Source organism: Quercus suber, unplaced genomic scaffold, assembly GCF_002906115.3.
Source record: "Quercus suber isolate HL8 unplaced genomic scaffold, Cork oak 2.0 scaffold_933, whole genome shotgun sequence".
Classification (NCBI taxonomy): domain Eukaryota; kingdom Viridiplantae; phylum Streptophyta; class Magnoliopsida; order Fagales; family Fagaceae; genus Quercus; species Quercus suber.
Genome location: NW_027070356.1, coordinates 19,660 through 39,802, shown reverse-complemented (window position 1 = coordinate 39,802; position 20,143 = coordinate 19,660). Strand labels below are relative to the sequence as shown.

At 35.7% G+C, this 20,143-nt stretch overlaps 2 protein-coding genes across 5 annotated transcripts; one reads left to right on the top strand and one right to left on the bottom strand.

Annotated features, from left to right (window-relative positions):
* Nucleotides 1–1,579: 1,579 nt before the first annotated feature.
* Nucleotides 1,580–6,118, top strand: LOC112015511 (basic leucine zipper 23). Of its 4 annotated transcripts, XR_002883230.2 has the most exons (5): nt 1,585–1,915; nt 2,068–3,098; nt 4,772–4,894; nt 5,330–5,382; nt 5,526–6,118. XR_002883230.2 is itself a non-coding variant. In XM_065768425.1 (3 exons), exons 2-3 carry the CDS (start codon nt 2,315–2,317, stop codon nt 3,247–3,249), a joined length of 795 nt encoding a protein of 264 aa, XP_065624497.1. In that variant the 5' UTR covers nt 1,580–1,915; nt 2,068–2,314; the 3' UTR covers nt 3,250–3,497. The 4 variants fall into 4 exon arrangements, 3 of the variants coding, with proteins under 3 accessions (XP_065624497.1, XP_065624496.1, XP_023903682.1); XM_065768425.1 differs by lacking the exons at nt 4,772–4,894; nt 5,330–5,382; nt 5,526–6,118 and adding an exon at nt 3,239–3,497 and having other exon boundaries at nt 1,580–1,915; XM_065768424.1 differs by lacking the exons at nt 5,330–5,382; nt 5,526–6,118 and having other exon boundaries at nt 2,162–3,098; nt 4,772–5,226.
* Nucleotides 6,119–14,090: 7,972 nt separating this feature from the next.
* On the bottom strand, nt 14,091–18,501 carry LOC112009753 (WD-40 repeat-containing protein MSI3). The gene is given in 7 exon segments (XM_065768428.1): nt 14,091–14,604; nt 15,567–15,662; nt 16,642–16,766; nt 17,211–17,354; nt 17,458–17,754; nt 17,756–17,782; nt 18,074–18,501. Coding segments are annotated over 7 exon segments (1,227 nt in total). The 5' UTR covers nt 18,392–18,501; the 3' UTR covers nt 14,091–14,384.
* Nucleotides 18,502–20,143: the final 1,642 nt, after the last annotated feature.

Genomic DNA, 20,143 nt, shown 5'->3' with positions numbered 1-20,143 from the left:
AAGGCTCTCCTCAATCCAAGTAATTAATGCTCAAGACTTTTAGGTGTATTTTACTAACAAGTGGGCTGGCTAGTTACCATTCTTCTTGTGCGTGAGATTTGAAACTTTTGGAGTTCATGTGACAAGGAATATATAAAGAAATAGGTAAAAATACATTTTCATTGGTCTTAAAACTTCCTAAATAAATATTCCAAATGGTATACAATGTTCCAGAAAGAAATTTCTCATAAACTTCCTAAATGCCAATCAATCAATGTCAATATATACCTTCTTCTAAAGCTACGCATTTTTTCAAATTTTTACCACAATTTGATGAAAATTATCATTGTGATGGGTAAGTCATCACTTTCACACGAATCTATTTATTTTTTCCCTATTATTCATAACATTACATATAACGTTATAACAATAATTATAACAAAAATTGTGTCTATATACTATCCACCAAAATGAATCTTTTCTTTTTGGTGAATTAAATTAATCATTAACATGTACGACTAGTATTCTCCATAGATGTTACAAAGAGTTCTATGTTAGTAGGTCTCACATGGGATATCATTTGATTTTGACATTAGAATCTCGGTTGGCAATCATATCATGTAACTAGCCACACAAACAAACTATACTTCCATAGGATACTTTTTGCCGACTAATCTTGACTTGTACAAGTTAATACGGAACACACGGTCGGGATCAAAATAATATAAGTATACAACAAAAATTCACAATAAATTTATATATTCCTAAATTAGCTTAATATTTTGTATATATACCTACCAAAATTTGCAATTTAAATTCTTTTTTAAGGATACACATATAAAAGGAAAAGCTAATTTAAGAATGATGTAAAATTATTGTGATTTAAAAAAAAAAAATCAAAATTGGTTCTCTTGTGGTAAAATCTTTTTATGATGGGGAAGAAATCATGAATTTGCCTACATAAAAAAAAGAAAGAGTAATGCTACAGTCACAAACACAGTTACAAACTATTTTACAAAATTTTTACAAACTATTGATATGACAAATTTTTATTAGTTCTAATATGGGTCTACCACTAACATCACATTTATATTTATCAATAATTATTTGAAAATTACTAAAACCACATCATCAGTTTGTAAAAATGTTATAAATTAGTTTGTGTCTGTAGCATTACTCAAAAAGGAAAAGGAAAATCATCATGACTTTGACTGGAAAATAAGAGTAATGTTATGGACACAAATTATTTTACAACATTTTTACAAACTCTTGATGTAACAAATTCTTACTAGTTCTAATATGAGTCTATCAATAACATCATATTTTTTTACTTACAATAACTATTTGAAAATTTTCTCAAAAAAAAAAACTATTTAAAAAATGTTGAAGTCACATCAATAATTTATAAAAATATTATAAAATAATTTATGTTTTTTTTTTTTTTTAATAAAACGTAAAGAATTGGAACCACATATACAGATGTGTACCATTGCCATAGTCTCTCATATTACACATAAAAGTATTATTAGTTGGAATTTGGAAATGATAAAAGACTTTTATTGACTTTGTCACTTTGAGAAACCGCCTTTGGAATCTCTGACTCTCAGCCAATCGTACCAGTGTCTATTATCTTTGTAACTTTTTCTGATTCGTTTATGGGTTTTTCTCGATCAAAAAATGTGGGCTAAGTCAAAAACATTATAAGAAGACTATCACTGTCTTTCATTATTATCAGCTCCTCTCTAGGGTTACATAGTTTTGAGCCCACCTCAGACTCCTTGGGTTTTTCAATTTTTTATTCAAAGCTAGGATCTTTCTTCGACTCTCATCCTGTTTTTTCAATCCCCGTAACCTTAATCGCATCGAATTATTTGATTAGGCTCATGATTTGAATCATGGGTATAGTTCGTTTGGTTTAAGGTTGTCTTGGTAACCGGTAAGCATTTTTCTTTTCTTGTTGAAAAATCTGTATTTTTTTTTTTTTTTTGCCTTGAATTAAGTAACTGTTCGTGTTTGTTGCTATGAAATCTCATCTGGGTTTCGACTGAAATGGTGGAATTCATTGTGGTTGTCTCTTTTGGTTTGTAGGGTTTGATTGATATCTGGTTTAGACGTTTAGTTGTGGAAAATGGCATTTGGGTATTCCTTAGTGGATTGATTGTGTTGATTTGTATCTGTTCAGAACCGAAATTTGCCATCTGGGTATTTGCTGATTGACATCAAAAAGGAAAATTGGGCTCAAAATTTCATCTGGGTCAAGTTCAAAAATCATAAATTGGGAACCTTTTGACTAGGTTTAGCATCTCTAAAGTGGTGGTTTGTTAACAATTTCAATATGGTAATGGACGACGGAGAGCTTGATTTCTCGAACAATCAAGATGTGTTGGACATGGGGGAGCTTCCAAGCAGTTGCTCAATGGATAGTTTCTTTGATGATTTACTGAAGGAAACTCATGCTTGCACTCACACTCACACTTGCAATCCACCAGGACCTGATTTTTCTCAGCATACGCATACTTGTTTTCATGTGCACACTAAAATTTTGCCTTCTCAAAGTGAGGAAAAGGTTGCTTCAGATGATACCGCAGAGTCCACTGAAAAGAAAGGGAAGAAACGTCCGTTAGGAAACCGGGAAGCAGTTCGCAAGTACCGTGAGAAGAAGAAGGCCCGAACTGCGTCGCTGGAGGATGAAGTTGTAAGATTGAGAGCTTTGAATCAGCAGTTGATGAAGAGGTTGCAGGGTCAAGCTGCATTGGAAGCAGAGATTGCAAGGCTGAAGTGTTTGCTTGTGGACATTCGGGGAAGGATTGAAGGCGAGATTGGATCATTTCCTTATCAAAAACCGGTCAATCCAAACTTGCCTAGTTCAAACATGCCCAACGCATATGTGATGAACCCCTGTAATGTGCAATGTGATGAACAAGTCTATTGTCTTCATCCAGGTGTGGATGGCAATAGTGGAGAAGGTGTATCATTCAACGGGCAAGGCTATAGTGGTTGTGAATTTGAGAATCTTCAGTGTTTAGTGAATCAGAATCCGGTATCCAAGGAGCTTCCTGATTCTGGTGTTGGAAATGTGGCATCCGATGTCAATTCTTCTGGTACAAATAAGAGGAAAGGTGAATTTTGAGTGCTGGCCCCTTTTGTTTATTTGAAATTGAATATAGTGATTAATTGGCACTTTATGTCATATTTTTATTGATTAATTTTTTTAGCGAAGTTTTTGTGATGTGGAACTTGTTGCTTGTCTTGTTAGCAGGTTTGTCATGATGCAAATTAGCAACTCTGATAGCAATATAGCATATCTGTTTTATGTGGGGCGTGTATTTTTTTTCCTTGTTAGGAGTATTGAGCTTATTATTGTGGCAATGATTGGCGGTTGAGTTATATAGCTGTATTGGATTTATGCCTTTGCCATAAAATAAGTTGTATTCTAAGCGGTTGCTTTGATATGGGACTGTGAATAAGTACTACTGGTCTTATATTGTTTCAACTTAGTAGTTCATCTTATTGTTTTCTTTCATTTGTTGGAATGTATTATGGTTGCATTAGGGGATATGTTCTGAGGTAGTGTTTGGCATGACAAGAATTCATAACCAAAGGCAATGCTCCTCTTCCCAACACAACTCCCCCCGGGGCCCCAACCAAAAATAAAATAAAATCATGTGTGTTTAAGGTGCGAAGATAATTACTCAACAAACTAGCAAATGATACATGATGGGACTAGCCTGTCCCCAGGCAGATTGGGTCTCTCCTAAGAGAGTTTGAGGATTTTTTTTTTGTGAGAGTGAGATTGTGATACACACAAAATGCAGCCCCTGCAATGATGAACTATCCAGGTTAGCTACATGAGCCCTTTCTGCCATTTAGCGATCTCTAGGGTTAGATTCTCTATGTTATTTTTATTGGAAATTGTAGGACTGGGCTTGGTTGAAGCAGTTAAAAAGTAAGTCATAACATGAGCCTCACTTGATATATACATGTACTTTTATTCTTAATTGATTTGTCAATTGCAATGTTGTTTTGTTTACTTTATTTATAAAAAAAAAAAAAAAGTTGTTTTGTTTACTTTGAGATTCTTGTAGTTGGTTTTGAACTTCTACAAGATTCAAACTTGAAAGAGTATTTCTGTGCACAAAGTCACATTCTCAATTTTTTTTAATTATATTTCATAATTTTTTTTTCCTCTTTGTATGAATTATTAAAATTTTGAAGTTGTCTTTCGTGCATGTCTTACCATGTAGTAAAACATTGTGCTTCATGCACTTAAAAAAAGAAGTATCTATGTGATGCCTCATCCAAACTCAAGCAACCACATGACCTTTAATATGCTCAAGTTGTGGCATTGACATTTGGGGGAATTGGATTTATTGCAGATAGTTTGCTTAATTTTTTTTTTCAGTATTGTACTTGAGTTAAAATCCGTTGAACATACTTAGTTTAAGCCTAGGAAGTAGGAAGAGAAGGCCCATTTGTTTATGTTCATGTGAAAATGAGAAAAAGGTGTGGAGGCTATAACAGGTTTCATAATATTGTTTCCAGTGGAGATTGACAAAGTGCAGACATATTGGAGATCAGCTTCTCTTAATAATAGTATCTGTTCATGTGTATAAATATATGTATGAGATTGCAGTGTTTTCAATCATACAATCTAGGTTTTTTGCATTGCTTATGATCCTTTTTTTCCGTATTGATCAACAAATTAATGCACTTTAACACAATGTTAGGATTTGTACAACTTATTGCTTTTTAGCCTTTTATGACCCTGATTATTATGGTGTTTATTTATTAGGAGGGGCTCGCAAAGCAACGGCAAATTGAAGAGCTGATTAATTGGCAATGTCTTTATGCTCAGGGGTACATATAGTGTTCCAATAAGTATTTTTGTTGAACTGCAGCACCAACTCTTCCTCAGGTCGTTTTGATCTTTTGTTATTTTAATTCTTTTAAAAAAATCTGTTTTATCTTAACCCACTGTTGGGTTTGTGGAGCTACCATGGGTTATCTATATCAAGCACAAGTTTTTCTGTACTTGCTGCTATCTTAGCTGGTGTGTCAGTTTATGACATATAGTCTATTTTAATGTTTTGTAAAGCGAGAAGCTTAGTTGATGTGTAGTTGGTGGAACTTATGGCAGAGTCCAACTTTATGGTTTTCTATGAAGTTGAAATGCCTTTTAGTCTCAACCTTCATATTCTATACTGCTACACGTAAACCAGTTAAATGAACTGCCATCATTTCATGTTGCGCCTTTTCTTTTGATTTTCATTGTCTTTTTTCCTTTGGGTGGATGTTTACAGCAATTTTCTTCATATCTAAACCTTTTGAATTCTTGATTGCTGAATTACAGAAATTAGGGAGATGGGATGCCTTTCATCTTTCAATACTATGAGCTGTGAACAGGTGAGAGAACATATCTCACTTTGTGTGATCCATACTCATGATTTGTGTGGAAGGGTAGAATCATCATGCAATGTTTCCAGTATTTGTTATTCTGGTTTTAACTTTGCAACTTTATAACATAAGAAGTTTTTCCCTGACAAAAGAATGCCAGATTTCCATCGAAGGAAGCATTGTCTTCTAACTGAAGTTTTGAAAAGGTGTTAATGTCGTCCATGAGTTGTGACAAACTATTGGGTAAATTGCTCAGTATGCTGTCTTTAATTGATGCAACTGGCCACTGCAACTACCAACCAATGGGACTCTCTTTCACATCATTAGGGTGAGAAATGAAGATGGCAAGGACGATATCTACGGGCTCATCGCCTTTTGATGGTCATCTCCTTAAATGAAGGGCCCATTTGGTAATGTTGTTCTAGTAACGTTGTTTAAGTGTTGTGGGAATTCGTGTGAGTGAAAAAGTGTTGTGAAAATACGTGTTATGTGATTTAAACAACAAAAAATGTTGTTTAAACAACGCAACCAAACAGGCCCGAAATATCTTTTAGGTTGCAAACTTTTTGAACAGATTCTGAATTCATTTGGCAAACTTCAGCTTGGTTTTTCCATAGTCATACTTAAGGAGGCAAAAGAGTAGAACATATATGTTGGTAGGATGAGTTCTTTCCAGTTTGTACCTTTTTATGGTTAACTATTGCGTACTCATAATAAGAACTCCAAGTTACAACTATTTTTGATACATTGGGTATGAATATCTGGTTGTGTGGATTTCATGTGGATTGAGTCATGAGGGAAGCCCTTCTTCTAACTACTGCTAAATGGTCAGTTTGAAGCCATAACAAACTGGAACTATAAGAAACCTTTCTATTAAGTTTGAAGGCATAGATAATAAATGTACAGTATGCATGAAATAATTATTGTTTTTCTAACAAGGATTTACTGATAATCGCTGGAGAAAGAAAAAATAAGCCTTAAACGATCCCAATGGAAGCACTAGGGCACTGCAAAAACCCATAACAAGAGGATGTAAATCAAAAGAACATATAGAGTTGTCATTACAGTTTGGAAACTCAAGATGTTCTGACCAAAAAGACAACATCCAAGATGGTTCCAAACTAACAATGTTACCACATGACGATTTATATATCAGGACCCCAGAATCTACAAGATTTTCAAGTCTGGTGATTATTTCAAGCAAAAAGTTGAATATGGTTTCCACCTAAACCTCAAGGTGAAAGATTGACTTTAGAGCAATGGATCACATCCACGGTTAGTCATCAGCAGCTTGCATGTCATCATCGTATTCTCAATATATACTCTCAGCCATTTGCCAGACCTGAACAGTCTTGTCAGCACCTACACTCGCGATGACCCATGGCTGATATTTGTTCCACGAGAAATCTGATATTTTTGCCTTGTGATCCCGTAGGAAAATAGAAGCTCTGGAGGACCATCATCAGCATCTCCCTCTAATTGTTCATCTCCAATCCTAAAGGCGTTACATTACAGTTAGACAAGGCAAAACACTCATTATTTGCAAAAATCTAACAAATATATAAATCTAAACTTATACTTCAAAAATAAGAGGACACCATAACTTTAATGCTTTTCTGTAAAATACCTATTAAGAAATAGCTTCACAATGTTTCATTTAAGTTTTGGAAATGGACAAAGTTTTCTCCAAAGCAAGTTGGAGAAGTCCTCCAATCCATTATGTAGAGATTTATAAGATTATCTACGTATATTAAATCATGAGTTATTGATTAAATCTAAACAAGTCACAAGGCTAATAGTATACGTGGATGGTCTTGTGAATAGCCACATGGTGGGCTAAACTGGTTAGGAGGACAATTCTGTCCGCTTTTGGTATTAATATGAAAACACCTGAATATTAAAGAAAATATTAATAATAACTAGAAAAATCTAATATTGAAATGCCAAACTTGCATCTAAATTATCATTATGCATGATAGTGTTTCTAATCATGATTCATAGATTGTGGTAAGGGATGTGTCGAGCATTAAACAAACAGAGAGGATATGCAAGTAAACTCCATGACAAAATATTTGAACAATTGTGAACTTCTACCTGAAAAGAAAATTAAATTAAAGAGGATGTTTCTGATTCCTCTTCTTTAGTAGCAACAAAGTTCGTGAATCAGAGAGATTTATATGGGGAAAAGCCTGTGGAGAAAAAGTAAGATACACATCAAACATTCAAACCTGCTCAGCTGTAAAAATCTTGAGTGCAATTAAGGTAAAGGAGCAGAACAAAAAGGGCATTGGTAAATCCTCATTCTTATTTCCTACATACAAAGAAATATATAAACCACCAGGATTAATTTCATTAGCCTAGCTCATTTTTCGAAAACAAAAATCAATAATATCTTTTACTCAGAGATATTGAAGCAAATAATATAGTGAACTCAAAATAAGAGTTAAGATACTACTTCCCTCGTTCAAAACAAAATTTAGAAACAATGGTATGAGAACACAGAGTGGGTGAGGTTAATCTCACAATAGGTAGGTTCAACACATTTGGCCCTAATGCAAGTAACATATGTACAGGCATACATTCCTGCATGTATATATATATACACGTACATATACATATGTACATATTTATACATCATATGTAGTGACATTTCTCAGATAAATAATCATAATGACAGTCAACTGGTTTCAAGTTGATAAGGTCAGATAACCTAAGTGAACCCAACAGGCACCCAAATCCAACAATTCATTTCAAGATGGTTACAGATGCTAATTAATTAAACAAGACCTTAACTTTAACTGCTTAAACCAGGTTTCAAATGTTGGGGTTCTGCCATTAAACTCTATTTAGCCCTGCGGCTGCACTAAAAAGAAAAGACTTATACACATATGCCACTTTGAATCATCTCAAATAATTTTCTCATTACTCTGCCACAAAAACACAGCTGCAAGAATTTTTGAATTGCATTGCTAAACCAAAAGGTCATATTAAGTATTAACAACCAAATATTAATGATTTTTTTTGTCTATGGCTGGCCAGTAAGTGTTCTTAGAAATGTCAGCAGCATCAACATCTGCTAAGATAGACAATTTGCACAACTTTGTGATTTTGTGCTGCAAAAATCCTCTAAATTTATAAAAACTATTTATTTACTTGCATATTTAAGGATTTTGATGATTAAGTCCTGCAGGTATTATTATTATTCTGTAAATAAGTCTACTTAAAAGAATAAGAGAAAGAGAGAGAATGAATATCTTTAATTTTAGATAAATCACTACCAAATACCCACTCCATTTGCATATTAATCACCCAAATAATTGACAAAATACCTTGTACAAAGCTAAATCATAATTCAGAAGTGTCACACTCACTGAATAAGCGATGGGTTTAAAATCTTTCACATGAATTATACACACACATACACACACTTATCAGTCAGGCACACAGAGACAGAGACAGAGGGAGAGGTTCGTGAGCCAAGGATAATATTATGTAATTGGGGTTTGGATTTTTGGATTCGAAGGGAGTGGAGAAGCAATATTTAGTAATCGCTGCACTCTCTGCTTTAAACTGTAAACAGTCAGGAAATTGCAAACACCAAAGCATGCAAAGAAAAAGTCCATACCTCTATAATCTGACAAGCCCAGCAACTAGAAAAAATTAAAGGAAAATATCAAAAAGGTTGTCAAATTTCACAATCATAATCAATTAAAATAACCACATATAGTGCTCAACCCCCATACATCATATCAATTTTCAATAAAGAGAAAAATTGAATCATCAAAGAAAGACATATACTAGAATGAAAATCTAAAGCTTACAATACAGCAAAATCACATCAGGAAAAAAAAACCAAAACATGTAAGCACCTAAGGTAAACATCACATCTGCAGAGAAGGAGCCACTTCCATCAACGGCTAACACTATGACAGCAACACATTATCCCAGAGGGATGAAACTTCATTCAGGGGATACTTTTGGACGGAGATAATGGAAATACTCAACTTGTAGAGGTGATCATCGTCATCTTCGTCATCGTCGTCATCATCATCGGATAATATTGGTGATGATATTGGCTCAATGTTAACTACGAGACAATAAAGGTAACTAGTAGTAGAAGAGAAGTAGGCGTGCAAGAGAAGGCAGAAAATGTGATCACGTAAATGGAGCAAACGAGGTGAACGGTCAAAAGATCGGGGACCTTCATGCTTCCCAAAAAGTGGGCGAGTGTTGAGACGTCCATGGAGCCACACATCCTTATCTAGATCATAAGCTTGTACATAGAAAAGATTTGCTTCGTGCCAGTCTTCAGAGAAAGCACCCCAATAGAGAGTAGTACCAACAGCTACAGCTCTTCTATCATCAGAACGAGGAAAGCAACCATGCAATTTGCGCTTTAGGGGCTTAAGTGTTGTCCAACATCGAGTCACGACATCGAAAGCGTAGAATGTAGCAAAGTAAAGGTTATCATCATCGTTAACAAAGTGTTTAGCCAAAAGAATCTCCTTCTTGGATTCAAGAACCGCGCAAGTAAAATCATTCTGACGAATTTGATGACAAGATGGTGGAGGAGATGGAGGATTAGGCAAGGATTCCCATGTCGCTATGTCGGGATCAAAAACCTCCATCCACCCGCATTCAGATGGCGGAGAATCAGTAAGAAGAGAATCTAAAGCATACAACTTGCCATCCAAAACCAGTGTTTGAGGATCCCATCTAGAAAGATTCATGTTAGGACCGCGGTTCCAACCATCACTAGGAGAGTTAAGGTCTAGTCTCCATGACACGATGATATCTTCTATAGAATTAGAACAAACATCTTCTCTGCCGCCAAGAGAATACAAATGTGACCCTATTGCTGCATTGTGGTTGTAGATGTTACTAATGCTTGCCGAAATTGGTTTCAGAGGCTGGTCCGTGCTCAAAACTTTCTTCTTTTCCTTTGCTTCGTTTCCCTTTTCTCTCATCTTCAACTTTGACAGATAAGAAGAAGGATAGAGAGGAAGACAGTCTGTATCTGGGACGTTGATGACAAACCATCCTACGGGGTGACCTGCTTCCTCTTCCTCATAAGATAAGCCTGCAGATTCTAAGCCAACAAACCCACAGAATGCGATCTTATAGCGTTCTTCTTCATCTGCCCAAACACCTTCTTTCTTCTCCATCTCCATCTCCAGAAACTGCTCCAATGGAAAATTTTATCTAAGAGAGCTGAGCTAGAGAGATAAAAATAGATTGAGGACTGGCCTTTCCCGATATATATATATATATATATAGGAATTTGGGGTCGGTGCATGCACTTCAGCCAGGGAAGTTCTAACCAATAATGGATAAAAAGCCACGTTAAGCTATCCTATTTCCCATTGCAATAGGATACGAGTCCTAGTATAACACCATTTGTTGTTGTTGTTGGGTAGAAGTGTTAAGAGTATGAGTCCTAGTAAAACACCATTTGTTGAAGCTATTGAAGATAACAGTCGCCCAGCAGATAACTAGAGTTTATCTCTTTTTGTTGTAGTAATTTCTTTATTTTTCAAATGCTTGTAATTATCCTATAAATGAAAATCCATACGGAAGCCTTGAGATTGATTTGGCCATACGGAATGATTTTAGTCATTTTACCCATAAATAATAACATATACCTGCTTTAAGGAATGATTTTACCCATAAATAATAATATATACCTGATTTAAAGTTTAAAAAATGTATATATGTGTGAAGTTTTTTTCTAGATAATTGAATTTCGGTTCTTACTCTCCACACCCTACAAACACCTATATTTGTGGAGTGACTATCACGCAAATAGTGGTTATACCTCTTTCAAAGTTGTGAATGAGTTTTGATCTGAATTAAAATATAAAATCAAATAGGAAACCAAATAATATACTATAATAGAAATTATTTTTAATTAATTTTTTTAATTAAAAAGGCTAAATTTTCACGGGTTAAGATTATTATTTGTAAACATATAAAATTCCATGATTTATTTCTAAAATCATGTGAAATTGATATATGTAGGGACTCAGTTTGGATTGACCCTGAGTATGAACGGGTTTTCAGCCGAACAAGCCCAAACAATAAATTTATAGAGAGTGGGTTAAAGGTTTAGGCGCGGGCCGTCGTTCATCAAGCATGAACTCTCATTTATAAAAAGATACTTAGAGTTTCTTTACAACTGGGAGGATTCTCCTCGGCCATGGGCCGAGGAGGCCTTTTGCTTCTCTTTTTTTTCCCCCCTCCCCCTTTTTTACTTTACTTGCTTTCCTTATATAGTCTTCATCTTCCTATCTCCTTATTCCATCTGTTGATCATTCATTTGCCTCTCTTCTGGCCATCCATCCCATCAGAGGCCTTATCAGTACTCGAGTGGTTCACTCTGATCAACATTGTCCTGCTAAGGGGTTATATCCCCATTAATGCGGCCAGGGGGGTTAGGTGAATGCATTAAATGCGAGGGTGACAGCTTACTTTGGGCTTAGTCTTTCCCGAAAATCACCCTTGTCAGGCCGAGGATGAGGAGGTTCTCGGCGTGGATTGGGAAAAGAGGCTTTCCCCAATTTAGTCTTGAATAGTCAGTGTTCCTCGGCATGGGCTCGTGGGTCTGGGTGAAGGCGAGGTGAAGGCGATGGGTTCGATCGAGCTCGGAGGCGATCTGGTGTCGATCTGGAGCTCGTTGCTTGGAGTCGATGGGTTGCTCGTTGCTTGGGTTCGATCGTGGATCGATCCGTTTGTTCTGGGTTTCTCTATTTTTTTGGTGGATCGGTCCGTTTTTCTGGGTTTCTCTCCTTTTTTGGTTGATCGGACTGCGTTGGTTTCTCTTTTTTTCTTTGTTTTTGGCTCTTGCTGAGTGTGTTTTTCGTTCTCACTCGTTCTCTCTCAGAGGCTCTCTTCTTTTCTGTATTCTCGTGCGAGACCCGGAAATGGTTTGAAGGTAAAATAAAAGCGTAAAACCATTTCCGGGTCATGGGTGAAAATTCGGTCAAACTTTAAGCATATTTTCCGGAAAATTGATTTTCCTTTACCAGCCAAACACATGGGTCAGGTGGTAAATGATTTCCTGAAATCATTTACCACCAAAACAAACGCAACTAAAATTGTACTTTTCAAAATTACCTTAAAAAAGCAATGTCTTTTTGAAATTTTTTAAAAAAAGTGTTGGATAAATTATGCTTTTATGTGAATTAGACAAACCAATAAATGATGACCCTTAAAATTTGAGTTTACAAAGATGCACAACTAATATGGGGCAGGCAGGAAGGAGCATTGGAATTCAAATCATCAGATATTATTTTTTATGATAATGTTTTATCTAATTCAAAATCAAACTCAGATACTGAACCGAGTGACCAACCCATAGATAGCGTACGTTTTTTTTTATTCACCATCCATCGATAGCACAGTAGAATAGTAGATAACAAGGTTAGAGAACCGACCCATTGATAGCGTAGGTTAATATGATCATCATTCACTAATAAAATGATTAAAAAAAAAAAAACTCAATCAAACAGGTACCTAAAATAGAGATAAAAATAATAAAATCCAAAATCTCTTTCAAATGTTTTCGTATTTGTTTGTGTTCCAAGATAAATCATTGGGTCCTTTCCAATACATCATGTATTTTCTTGACACAGGTTTTCAGTTTTCCATCGATCAATTGAATATGAAGGATCCCTTGGCAATCGTACTTCTCATGAACATTACGAAGAATGATCTGTAAGATAATACTAAGCATGGGAGCATATGCCATAAACCAAGCACACCATTAACAAAGAATGTAATGTTTACCTTAAAAAAGCAATGTCTTTTTGAAATTTTTTTAAAAAAGTGTTGGATAAATTATGCTTTTATGTGAATTAGACAAACCAATAAATAATGACCCTTAAAATTTGAGTTTACAAAGATGCACAACTAATATGGGGCAGGCAGGAAGGAGCATTGGAATTCAAATCATCAGATATTATTTTTTATGATAATGTTTTATCTAATTCAAAATCAAACTCAGATACTGAACCGAGTGACCAACCCATAGATAGCGTACGTTTTTTTTTATTCACCATCCATCGATAGCACAGTAGAATAGTAGATAACAAGGTTAGAGAACCGACCCATTGATAGCGTAGGTTAATATGATCATCATTCACTAATAAAATGATTAAAAAAAAAAAAACTCAATCAAACAGGTACCTAAAATAGAGATAAAAATAATAAAATCCAAAATCTCTTTCAAATGTTTTCGTATTTGTTTGTGTTCCAAGATAAATCATTGGGTCCTTTCCAATACATCATGTATTTTCTTGACACAGGTTTTCAGTTTTCCATCGATCAATTGAATATGAAGGATCCCTTGGCAATCGTACTTCTCATGAACATTACGAAGAATGATCTGTAAGATAATACTAAGCATGGGAGCATATGCCATAAACCAAGCACACCATTAACAAAGAATGTAATGGCTAATGTGATCCATTTCAAATGAACCTTGGTATGGTTAAGTGTCCTAGAGAGGAAGCTCATAACAAACTAGAACCTTAAGAAACCTTGTGTTAAGTGTGAAGCCCACAGGTAAGAAAAAGAGACAATATATGTACAATATGCATGAAATAATTATTGTCTTTCTAACAAGGATATGCTGATAATGGCTGGAAAAAGAAAAAACAAACCATAAGTGATCCCAGTGGGAGCACTAGGGCTCTGCAAAAACCCAAAACAAGAGGATGTAAATCAAAAGAACATACAGAATTATCACTGCAGTATGGAACCCCAAGATGTCCTGACCAAAAAGACAGAACACCTAAGATGGTTCCAAAATGACAATGTTACCACACGGCAATATATTAAGGACTCCAGAATCTACAGAATTTTCAAGTTTGGTGATCATTTCAAGCAAAAAGTTGAATATGGTTTCCACCTAAATCTCACAACTACAACTGAAACTGAAAGTAAAAGATTGCCTATTCCACCTAAACCTCTAAGTGAAAGATTAACTTTAGAGCAACGGATCACATTCATAATTAGTCATCAGCATCTTGCATGTCATCATCGTCTTCTCGATATATACTCTCAGCCATTTGCCAGACCTGAACAGTGTTGTCATCACCTACACTTGCAATGACCCATGGTTGATACTTATTCCACGAGAAATCTGATATCTTTGCCTTGTGACCCCCATGGGAAAATAGAAGCTCTGGAGGACCATCTTCAGCATCTCCCTCTAATTGCTCATCTCCAATCCTGAAGGCATTACATAACAGTTAGACAAGGCAAAAGATTCATTGTGTGCAAAACTCAAACAAATATATGAATCTAAACTCAGTATAATATACTTCAAAAATAAGAGGACACCATAACTTTAATTCCTTCCTGTAAAATTTCTACCAAGAAATAGCTTCCCAAACTTTCAATGAAGTTTTGGAAATGGACAAAGTTTTCTCTAAAGCAAGTTGGAGGAGTCCTCCAACCCATTATGTAGCGATTCATAAGACCTTCCACATGTATTAAATCACATGAGATTAAATAAATCTAAACAAGTCACAGACCAATAGTATATAAGGATGGTCTTGTGAACAGCCACAAAATGGGCCAAACCAGTTTGGAGGACAATTCAGTTTGTATTTGGTAAAAAGAGGAAAGCACATCAATATTGAAATAAAAGATTAATAATAGCTAGAAAAAGCTAATATTTAAATGCCAAAATTGCTTCTTAATTATCATTATGCATGATTCAATGTATACTAATCAAGATTCATAAATTGTGGTAAGGGAAGTGTCAAACATCAACCAGACAGAGATGATATGCGAGTAAATTCCATGACAAAGTATTTAAACAATTGTGATTAATGCATGCATCGACCACATGTTCAGCAAGAGGTTGTGCTGAGAATAATTACTGATAGGTTTATCTGGTATTCCTATTATATGCCTTCCATCATTTTGTCTAGAGCAAAGTATAACAGTGGTGACTGTATGGTTGGGTAAGTCAACTATATTCGATTCCCAAGTCAGTCCAATTATGAGACATATCTGAAGTGGCAGGTGTTAATGTCCTGTACTCAAATCAACCAAATGTTGCATAAAGTAATAAATAGAAGTCAGAAAAATATATAATGGCTGTAAATGTTTTTTTATTTTTTTATTTTTTAAAGAAGGAAATAAAACTGAGGATATTCCTAACAGCTAGTCCTGATGTGCAGTACCTGTTAAGATCCCAAACCATCAACCTTCTATCATCAGCAGATGATGCCAGCACAGTTTCATGATTAGGGTCCCATTCTACCTGGAAGACTTCCTCCCTGTAAGAAACAAATCCAGGGTGAGATATTGCCATTCCATAATTCATACTCTAATTTATCTCAAAACAATATGACAAGACCCACAGAAATTTCTTGGCATAAAAGAATAAAATGTCAAACTACAGTAAGAACATAAAATAGAGAATCATATAAGCACATTTGAGTATCAACCAAGATGTCAAGCAAGAATAATTGATTCTCTTGTGCCATATTAGTTTGTTAAAGAGTAAATCAATCAATTGACCAAGCAGCAAAAGTATCAGTTTGCACTGAACCCTCCCAAGAAACAAAGTTTGAGATAATGATGATCTATAACCCTTATTCCATTGCTAGACAAAAATGAGTCAAAAAATGTTATAATCTAATGGCACATGGAAGTCTAAACTTGACAGTATAGACCCCCAGCATTCAAGGACATATCAAGGATTTCAACATTATTAGCTCTTAAGAGAACAAGAAAATGAGGGGTTGCACCAAGAACTTATTGACTACCATGCAAAAAATGGAACCTCTGCTTCAAGAATCAATTAAAATTTAGTTGTTGATATACATACTACGCATACTTTGAACATGTAAAATAGTTTAATTTTGTCAACAGATTTGATTTCAAAGTAATATACTGACTAAAGTTGCACCAAAAGCCAAACATCACTTCATTTTCATAGCCCATTATTCATTAAAAATTATTTATAAGAACTTTTTAGTCTGTCTATTTTGGGGAGTTGGCAAGAATTCTGACATGATGGAAACAGTGCATAGTTGATAGTTTCAACTACAATAGCCATTAAGAGAAGCACACATATGAGAATAAATGTCATTAAAATTGGCAAAGGAATTGGCTTTGCAAGAGAAAAAGAGGAAGAGGGGGAAGAGAGGGGGGGGGGGGGGTGGGGATTGGGGCAAACAAAGGGCAGGTCATTCACAGATAATTCACTCATGATACCAATATATGAAATCAATCAATAGGTGAAGAGCATACGTGTGACTGCTCAAAACATGCAGTGGCACGCTTAGCTTCCTTGTATCAAAGAGACCAATGGTGGTATCTGAAGATGCTGTAGCTAATATCCATTCATTGTAAGGATTGAAAGAAAGATAGTTCACCTGGAATCACCATAAAAGAATCATCTCTTAATATTCATGCTAGAACCAAGAACTGCAGAAAATCAAAAGGCCAACAATGTTTGCATTTCAAAGAGATGGAGATGGAGATGCAGAGAGAGACAGAGGGTAACAAACATCTCAATTCAACATCAGTAACAAAGGTTGGTTGACACTATGAAACAGAACTTGCTGGTATATATGTTATACATAAACTAACCAGCAGGCTTTCCAAGACCTTATAATTAATTGCATCAATGAAACATAATTAAAGGTTTTTTTTTTTTTTTTTTTTTTGAGGACAAAACAAAACAAAATGCATCCAGCACACTTATTATTATGGAAATTCAGAAAAAAAATTCACAGAAAATTTAGAGCACATGGTAGTTAAGACAAACAATTGGAGAGTCACTGTCACAAAAATGAATATGCTTTCAAGATTGTCACCTCTCTCTCGTGAGCTTTCACAGATTGTTGGGGTTGGTTTGTGCGCAAGTCCCAAATCATCAAATGACAATCGTCCCCCACAGACCCAAACAAATTTTCATTCTTTGAATGCCAGGATACATCTTCCACCAACATTTCATGAGCCTGTGAGATACATTCGCAAGTTCCATAAACAAAGTATCAAAAGCAGCATGACTAACACACCAACATCAACCACCATTATGTAAAATTTGACTTGGAAAATTACCTTATAAACATGCAATGCATTAAGCACCTTATCTTGAGCCGCAGCAGACACATCCCACATACATATCTTACAGTCATGTGAGCCACTCAAAAGGTATCCCTCCTTACAGGGACTCCAAGACAACCCATACCCTTCCATATCATGGCCCCTTAACCTCAAATCAGGCTCACAGTCACCCCCTTGTTGCTTCTCCAATTGCTTGCTACAATCAAATACATACACATCACACCCACTTGTTTTTGCACCCACAACTACTGGGTTCTGTGGCATACACCGTGCCCTATTCACTTCTCCATCAAACACGTATCTTCTGCATTACCTCCACCTACAAACATTCCAAACAAAACAATCAAACCTTGAACTCTCAACACTGAGTACCCACAAAACAATTCTTGAAAGGAATACTCTTGAGTCATTTTTTGCCCATGAAACCACCAAAGACTCAGTTCATACAAATACATTCAGCTAGACATTTTAACAAACACTTGGTAGCCACACAAAAATCATAAATATAACAAAATACAAAAGGACCCACAAAACAATTCACAAAAACACTAAACACCCACAAAATAACTCTCCACAAACAAGCATAAAAACACACAAAAAAAACACGGACCTTAGGTGTGATGGGGTTTTCGGCATCGCCATTGATGTTGGCTTCAGAAGCTTTGCTAGGAAGGTGAGCATCGGCGACCATGAGAAAATTAGGGACGCCCGAGGAAGTGTGGGTCCCGAAGACGAGTTTTTGAACGGCGAAAGATGAATCCGAGGTGTGGGTGGGCGGTTGTGGGACCCATTGGACAGTGAGAGACGGCCATTCGATAGGGTGGGATATGATCAAGTCGTAGAGGAACGGCGAGTTCTTCTTCCACACTGTGTACTCTTCCTCCAATTGACCCAGATTCGGCTCGTCTTCTCGTTGTTGTTCCGCCATTTCTTTTCTGTGAGAGTTGTATATCAGTTTCCCGCCAGGAAAAAAAAAATGGGTATGGAGGGAAATAAGGGAAAGGAGGGTTTTGAGGGTTTTACATATGGAAATGGAATAGAATGCAATGGGACTTGGAACTTGGAAGAATGAACTTTTTTTTGGGCCAGTGGGCTTTTTGGGTTTCGGCATTGTTTGGGTAAGCCCAAAATGGAAATTCATAGTTCAGGTATATAAGTGTCAGACCCATATTAAATGATGTAGAGAAAATTTTACTGTTTTGCCCATGATGTTAGATTCTTCTTTTGAAAAAAAAAAATAATAATAATAATAATGTCATGAAATAATCAATATGACAATGATTTTGGTGTCAAATCATAGTTTTGATTACTTTTGCACTACTTAAAATCACTAGATTTTTAAGTAAAATTGAGATTAGATTATGGCTCATTCCGTGTGAGGGAGCACTTGCAACCCTCTTACTAGCCCTCTTACTAGTTACTATATTAGTTCTTAAAAGTGTTGATTTTTTTTTGGAAGAAAAAATGTTATGAAATAGGGCCCTTTTTTTTACGTGAAGTTTAATAATCAATAAGACATTGTTGTGGTTAAGGTTTTTGGTGTCAGGTAATGACTTACGGGTTAGAATCATTAAACAATGAATTCAAACTTTAAGAAACAACGGTGTGATGGTCTTAACTCAAGTGGTATTGAAGTTAGATTATGGCTCAATTCACGTGAACAAACACTTGCAGGTTGCAGCCCTCATACCACATAAGTTCCTTAAGGGATTGATTTTTCAACAAGAAACAAGCTATTATAGTTACATTAGGATAGAATTTTCACAAATTATTTCCACTTTACACTTTTTATTATTATTTTTAAATCAATATGTGATGCATGACCATGTTCACGTACTAGATAGTTGACCCATGTCTAGCGCATCACAAACTGTTATTTAACTTATTTCGAATGAATACCTTTGTCCTTTGGCAATCTGCAATTATTTTTTTTTTCTTTCATAATTCTACCACTTTTTGTTTGACAATGACTTCTTTTATTGGATTTTTAAGAAAATAACCACTAATCCCAAACAATATCATTAGTTAGACAAACTTTGAAACTAATTTATTTTTAACAATTCGAGTCCTCTGGAGTCGATTTTCCTGTGCATTTACTGTTTCGCCAGGAGCTGAGGCGGAGGAGTAGGATTTTGTACGCACAGAAATCGACTCCAGAGGAGACGATTTCTGTACATGGAAATCGTCTCCTATGTATGGAAATCGTCTTCTCTGGAGACGATTTGTATGTACACAAATCGACTCCAGAGGAGACGATTTCTGTACATGAAATTGTTTTCAGAGGGACGATTTCCATGTACAGAAATCGTCTCCTCTGGAGTCGATTTCTGTGCCCCTTTCAGACGTCTTGTCCCAGTCTCTTCCATGGCAGAGGGTGGCAAGGAGTCACGTGCACAGCTGGAATCGTCTCCTCTGGACTCGACTTCTAAGCATTGTCCCATCCCTTCCACGTGTTGCCATCATGGTCCCAACTGGGACCTTTTTCCTTCTTACCCGGTCACACCTTCAGCTCCTTTTGAACATTATCAGCTCTTCATACTCCTCTTCATAAACACACAACACTCTCTTCATCAGCTCTTCTTCTGCTCTCTCTCACTTGCACTCACACACACTCATCATCTCAGGTAATGTGATTATTTTGCTAGTTTTTTTTTTTTTTGAAGAAAAATTTTTAAAACAT

Coding starts and splice junctions, on each gene's coding strand:
- LOC112015511 (XM_065768424.1), top strand. CDS start 2,315: ATGGTAATGGACGACGGAGAGCTTGATTTCTCGAACAATCAAGATGTG. Junction 3,099..4,771: donor TGGTACAAATAAGAGGAAAG/GTGAATTTTGAG, acceptor TTTATTTATTAG/GAGGGGCTCGCAAAGCAACG.